At 54.7% G+C, this 6,493-nt stretch overlaps 1 protein-coding gene across 2 annotated transcripts; it reads right to left on the bottom strand.

The window, feature by feature from the left end:
• Nucleotides 1–4: 4 nt before the first annotated feature.
• LOC123932590 (nuclear receptor 2C2 associated protein) lies at nucleotides 5–1,427 on the bottom strand. 2 transcript variants are annotated; one of them, XM_045990970.1, is made up of 5 exons: nucleotides 1,120–1,427; nucleotides 878–968; nucleotides 558–663; nucleotides 414–481; nucleotides 5–139 (listed from the first exon to the last, which is right to left on the bottom strand). In XM_045990970.1, exons 1-5 carry the CDS (start codon nucleotides 1,155–1,157, stop codon nucleotides 23–25), a joined length of 420 nt encoding a protein of 139 aa, XP_045846926.1. In that variant the 5' UTR covers nucleotides 1,158–1,427; the 3' UTR covers nucleotides 5–22. The 2 variants fall into 2 exon arrangements, with proteins under 2 accessions (XP_045846926.1, XP_045846925.1); XM_045990969.1 differs by having other exon boundaries at nucleotides 414–505.
• Nucleotides 1,428–6,493: the final 5,066 nt, after the last annotated feature.

Below are 6,493 nucleotides of genomic sequence, written 5' to 3' on the forward strand. Positions count from 1 at the left end.
TGGAGTCAGCTACCCAGGGATCTCACACCCTCTCCCCCAGCACCCGAAGGTGATAGATGACAACTCGGCCAAAAAAGTCAGTGGCGTCCTCAAGGGTCACCTTCAGCTGGTCCACCTCGGCAGCTGGCACAGGGAAGGTGTGAGCACAAGCAGTCAAGGGAGATAGGTAGCTCATCATTTCCCATCTGCCAGGCCCAGCTTAGACATGACCAATGTGCCGTGTGACCCAGCACATTCTGAGCCCCTCTGAAGCTCTCACACAGGACAGGGTACCACCAGCTCATTTTACAGATGAAGCGGTGGAGGCCCAGAGCCCACTTACTCAAGGTCATACACCAGGGTCCACAGCTTTCAGAGGCACAGACCGCCCCCTATCCCCCCACCTTGCCACCCCAGAGGCTCAGGCAGGATATCTGAAGGGAATTGTTGTCCTCGGGATAGAAGTCCACAATCTTGCTAAGAGCCTCACTTCCCTGGGAACCTGCAGCAGAGAAAGGGGTAGGCTCTGAGGCTGAGGTGTCCCTCCCAAACCCCCACCTTCCAGAGTCTTCCAGTACCTTCCAGGTGGCCCCGGCGACTGGAGAAGCCCCCCTGGAACTGGATCTGCAGCTGGGAGACACGGATGCGCTGGGGAAACTCTAGTCTCACCCATTGGGAGGGGCCCTGGAAGGAGACAGGGAAACTGAGGCTCACAATCACTTGCTCAGAGCTCTGCTATTCCAGTCCCATTCACACAGTCTATGGTGGGGGCGGGGGGGGGCGGAGCGTTGGCACCTTCCTTCCTTGGCCAGCTTGACTCCCCAGCAGGAGTGCTCCTTAGTTCTCCCATGAATCTGACTCACGGGAGGGGTGGAGGGCCCAGGAAGAGGTAACTCACCTGGTCCGAGTTCCAGCACGTCTCCTCATTCTGGTCGAACAGATGCTTCTTTCCAAACTGCCGGGTGTCGCGATTCAGCACTGAACTCACCCTGGAGGCACCAGAATACCGGAAAAATGAGGGACTGAACGCGGCGCTGAGGTCCCGCCCCCCACCCCACCCCTCCAGCTTCCCCCGGCGGACCCAGGTCAACTCGGGACTCAAGGGCCACGCCCGCCGCTGCCCCAACCCTAGGTTCTCACCTGCTCACTGTCTCTGGACAAACCAAAGAGTGGGTCATCTCGACTCCACAAAGCCTCGCAGGTCTCAGAGTTGACTTCAGCCGGTGTGGGAATCCCGGCGCCAACGCAGCCACGGCAGCACGACCTTCACACCCGATTCTGCAAGGGTTTCAAAGAAACTGCCAATGACCCGAGGCCAGAGTTTCACAGCAGGGTTAAGGAAGGGAAACAGGTTTCCTGTGGGTTTCGGGAGGCTGCTCGAGCTCGGAGCCTCAGTTTCTCCGCAAATAGCTCCGAGAACCAAAACGAGACCCGGAACCACGAGGACACCGCGCAGGCGCAATGTGACTCAAACCCGCCCAGCCGGTGCTCCGGGGGCGGGATGTATTCTGAGCCCCGCCCCTCCGTGCCCGCCTCTTAAAGGGTCATCATCCAGCGATTAAGTTTCCTTTGGAGCTGGAGGAAGAAGGCGGGCGTCTAAAACATTGTGTGCCGAGTGTGTGGGGCTCACAGTCTTGGGTGCCTGTGGGTATAGGGCACTGGTTTTGGAGTCTGAGAGACTTCCTATAATGATGTCTCCCTACCCGGGGAGGTCTGCCAAATCCATTCTGTAACTGCTAAGGCTGCCTCGCACCTCACTGCCTCCCAGGGACCAAAGATGAGACCTTTCTCTCTCAAAGATGAGAGAAAGAGACTACGATGTTGCCTGTACAGCGAGTCTTCATCAACCTCCCGTGTTCCAGATGGAACACAGGCTTAGCCTCCAAATCTTTCTTTCCAGCAAATGCTGCCTGGGACAGGCTTCATGGAGCAGGGCGTGTGAAGTGGGTTTTGAAGGACGAACAGGGGTTTGCCAAACCAGACTGCACAAAGACTAAAGATTTGGTTCACTGACTTACTAAATGACTCGCTCCCTACTGCTCAGCTCTGTGCTGGGTGGTGCTGGGGACTGTGAAAGGCCTTGGTTCCAGCCCCCCACCTGAGAGGCCCCCAATTTGGGTAAGACACAGCTAGACACACTCACTCCCAGACTCATGTGGCCAGGGCTGAGCAAGAAGGAGAATAAGGCTGGGAGACCAGGGGTTCTACCTGGAGGGAGGGCTTTCTGGGAGAGGGGATATTGTGTCTGTCCTTTAATGGATGGGCAGGAATTTATCAGGGTAAGAAAAATGGGGTTATATTTGTCCAGGCGAGAGAACAGCATAACTAAAGGCCCAGTTGGTCAAAGACCATGATTTTTGATAAAATATATGGAGCAAGATCCTGTGTCTGAAGGTGTTTGGGAAAAGGCAGGACACTGTCCCTGCTGCATGAATGGAAGGTTCTGAGACAGATCAGCCATTGGCAGGAGGCTGCAGGTTCCTGGCTTTAGCTGAATGGTCTAGAATCCAGCCCCTTTCTTCAAGGGCTAGGGGAATGGTTCTCTTGGCATCCTGCTAGCATCATCCCAAGCCCACTCCAGGAGAGGGGGCTGGCTGGGAAACTGGGGCACCAGCGGAAGGGCCGCCCCATCAACCCCTGCCTGCCAGGACTTCCTGCATTCAGTCATGGCCTGGTGCCATCTAGACCTGGCTCTCTTTGTCTCAGGGCTAGGGCCAGGACTGTGAGTGGCAGAATAGACCTCCTTACTCCCAGAAGAAGGTGGGAAGAGCATGGACCCTGGAGAGTCCAGATCTGGTTCGAATCCTGGGTGGGTCACTCACTCACTGGCCATCTGATCTTGGACAAGTATGTTGACCTCTCTGAGCCTCGATTTCCTCATCTGTAAAATGGAGGGAATTCTATTTATAGGGCTGCTGGAGAATTCAGTGGATTCTATGGGCTGACACATAACAAAGTGGCCAGCCCATCCTGTTAAGAGCCCATCCTGTGTTTGACTTGAAGTCACATTCTGTCTCCATCCATTGGCTCATTAAACCTTCTGTATGGGTCCATATCACCTCCATTTTACAGCTGTGGATATAGCCAATATCTCCCAGGGAGGATATGCATGGCCCTAGGGCCCCCCACACCACTCTTGGTCTTGGCATGGAGCCACATTGCCCATTGGGATGAGGCCAGCTCAGTACCCTCTTCCCGCCTCCTCACCCCACTGGCGCCTGGGCATGAAAGAACCTCCTGTTTCTCCAGGGAATTAGCAGCTCTAAGCTCCCAGCAGGGCAGCCAAAAGTGGCCCATTCATTTGCCTGGTGCCACTCCCTCCCTCCTCACCCAGAGGATCAGGGCTGAGGAGGCTCTGGAAGAGCCAGGAGCTGCCACTCCAGTTCACCAAGGGAAACTGAGGCACAGAAAAGCAAAGTCATTTGGCTAAGGTCCTCCAGGGGAACCAGGATTCAAATCTGTCTGGCTCTGGAGGTCTTTTCCCCTGGACTGGGTTTTGCATTTGTCAAGAGAGGGAACAGACTCAGAGAGGGTCAGGTATTTGCTGAAGTCACACAGCCAGTATGGGTCAGCGAGGTCTCTCTCTGGGGATGCAGCCCCACCCATTGCAAAAAAAAAAAAAACAGGTCCAACTTCCCATAGGCTTGTCACAGCAGAGCTGGGTAGGGAAAGGTCTTCAGAAAGCTTCAAGCCTTGGTTTCCCCCTGGGGGATAAGTGAAATGAGTGCTTCAAGGCCCCAGTCTAGAGAGTCTGTGGGGGTGGAGGTGATGGTTCCCAGGCCAGCAGGCCCCAGTGGGGCAGGTCTAGGTGTGATTTACCTGCCAGGGTCTGCCTGGTCCCAACAAGGCCCACCTTAGAAGAGACAGACGCACACTAGCTGCCGGCTGGACTTGTCAGTCCTGGCGAGGTGCGAGCCTGGGAGCCTGGGAGCCTGGAGAAGTGGAGATGACAGTAGGAGTGGGAGGGGGTGGCCGGGTGTGTTGAATGGTGAGCACGAGTGGCTGGGCTCTGAGATGGATCTCGGGCGGACTATATGTCTCTGTGCAGGTGCCAGGGGGGCCCAGTGATTTTAGTTGGGTGCTGGCTCTCTGGAGGTGCACCCATACCTATAAACAGGGTTGGAGGTAAGCGATGTGGGACAAATGTGGGCTGTTGGTGGCTGCCGGCAAGGCAAAGGGGCAGTAGGCGTGAATGGCAGCGCGTGTATTTGAGTGTGAAGGGGCTAGAGGTACGGCTGGGATCGCAGCTGTGAGTTTGGTTGTGTAACACGCGTGACTTGGGTGTGACCAAATGAGGTCGTACGTGGTTGGCGTGACATATATGTGACCTTGTCTCATGTGGTTCTACATAAGCCACCTGTGCTGTCACAGTGTGTCTGGGATGTGATGTAGGTTAAGGGTTTGTTGGTGACATTGTGTGACACATGTGAACGGGACTGCTTGTGTCAATTCCGTGTCACCTTGGGTATGTTAAGAGGCACTTTGGAGGACTACTGTCCACCCCTAAGAACCAGCTCTCCTGGAAGCTCCGACCTCCTGGCTCCTGCTCTTGCCCACCAGCCTCCTCCCCTGTTTCCTCCCCCAACCTCGCTCCAGCCCCTGGCCTGGGCCCCAGTATGGGGATTCAGAGAAGGCACTCAGGGCTGGCGGGGGTGGCTCACCCAATCCCAGCGCAGGCCTATAAATAGTTCTTTGAGCCCAGCAGATTCCCAGGCAAGGTTGCCTCATTCAAGCCCCCAGCAACAGCTCGCCCCTCCCACCTCCCCTGGGCCGCAGGCCAGTCCCTCTAAGCTCAGTCCTGGCACTGGCCAGGGGGATCTGGGGGTGGGGAGGAAGGGGTGTAGAGAGGTGGGGGCAGTCAGGGGCGAGGGTCAACTTAGCTCTGAGGCCATGAACCTAGGCTCCCACTTGGCCCGTATCCATATTGCACAACCTCAAGCAGATGGTCCCACGCCTCTGAGCCTCAGTTTCTCCAGCTGGAAAATGGGCAACAGCCCAACAGCCGCCCCCATCTTATGTGTTTACTTCCCACTTCATTCTCTCAGCAATCCAGTAAGACCGGGACTCTTATTAATTTTCCTCCTTTTAGATAAGGTAACTGAGGCACAGAAAGACGAAATGGCCGGCCCAGAGTCACTCTCTTCGGAGTGGAAAAGAGATGTTTTGAACCCTGAACTTGTGGAGGCAAAGCTGCTTGGATCCCTTGCATGTTGCACAATCACAGCCAGACCCCCAACCGCCTCACCCAAATGCTGCCAAGATCACCCCATACACCAGCCTGTCAGCTGCAGACACTGTATCATCATGATCCCTGACCTCCATCTCTCCTCTGTGATGAGGACTGAACAGTAAGCATACCTCCCCAGTGTGTCACTTTGACCCCTAGGGCCATTACTCGCCCACCCCAGGACCAGAAGACTGGGGCCACATGCACGAGACACGGACCCGTACCGATGCTCTGAGGCAACATTGCTCCCTGATCCTTCTTCAGCCTTCACTCATTTCCATCCCCTCTTTGCTCTTTGGTGATCTTGTCAAAACTATCTTGTCACCTATTTGTCTGTCCCCCCATCAGCCTGAGACCCACCCCCACATGCACGCGCACAGGTGGGACAGGGGGAATTTACCATTTTCGGGTGTACAGTTCAGTAGCATTAGTTATATTTGCCTGATGGAGCAACGATCACCACTATCTTGTCCTAGAACACTATCATCATCCCAAAAGGAAACCCGGCACCCATTTGCAGTCATTCTCCATTGCCCCTCCCCCAACCCCTGGTAACCGCTAATCTACTTCCTGTCTCTGGATTTGTCTGTTCTAAACACGCCATATAAGTTGAACCATACTATGGTGTTTTGTGTCTGGTTTCTTTCACTCAGCATGCTTTCAAGATTCATCCATGATGTAGTGTGTAGAAGCGCTCCTTTCCTTTTTATGGCTGCATAATATTTCTTTGTAATGGATCTAGACTTCTTAAGGTTGAAGTCTCCCTGCAAAGACTTTTGCCCAAAGAAAAAGCATTTCTGTGATAATAATGCATGCCCACTGGATAAAGGAACGAATGAAAGAATGATACATTCAGGGTGCAGCTGATGGAAACAGCTGTGGGGTGTGACAAGCCTGGGCTCCAGCGCTGCGAGTCTCTCACCAGCTATGTGACCCAGGGATATTCCTATCCTCTCTGAGCCTGAGCTTCCTCTCTATACGGGAGATAAAACAGCAACTGTAGCCAAAACTGCTTCAAGTGTGAGCCCTGGAAAGTCAGGCAGACCAGAGTTGGAATCCCAGCTCTGCCCTTCCTCTCTGCGCTAAGGCGGGAGCTACTTTGTCTCCCTGGGGCTCAGTTTCCACATCTGTAAAATGGGACAGACCCCACCATGGGGAGTCTGGGAACATTTAATGTGATTCCTGGGGCACATGAGCGAATGGGCAGGAAATCAGACGCAGTCTTCCCATGGGTGGGGTGTGAGGTGACAGAGGTGGGGAGGGGGTTTTAGGTAGGTGGAGCCCCCG

The sequence above is a fragment of the Meles meles genome, chromosome 20 (genome assembly GCF_922984935.1).
Source record: "Meles meles chromosome 20, mMelMel3.1 paternal haplotype, whole genome shotgun sequence".
NCBI lineage: Eukaryota > Metazoa > Chordata > Mammalia > Carnivora > Mustelidae > Meles > Meles meles.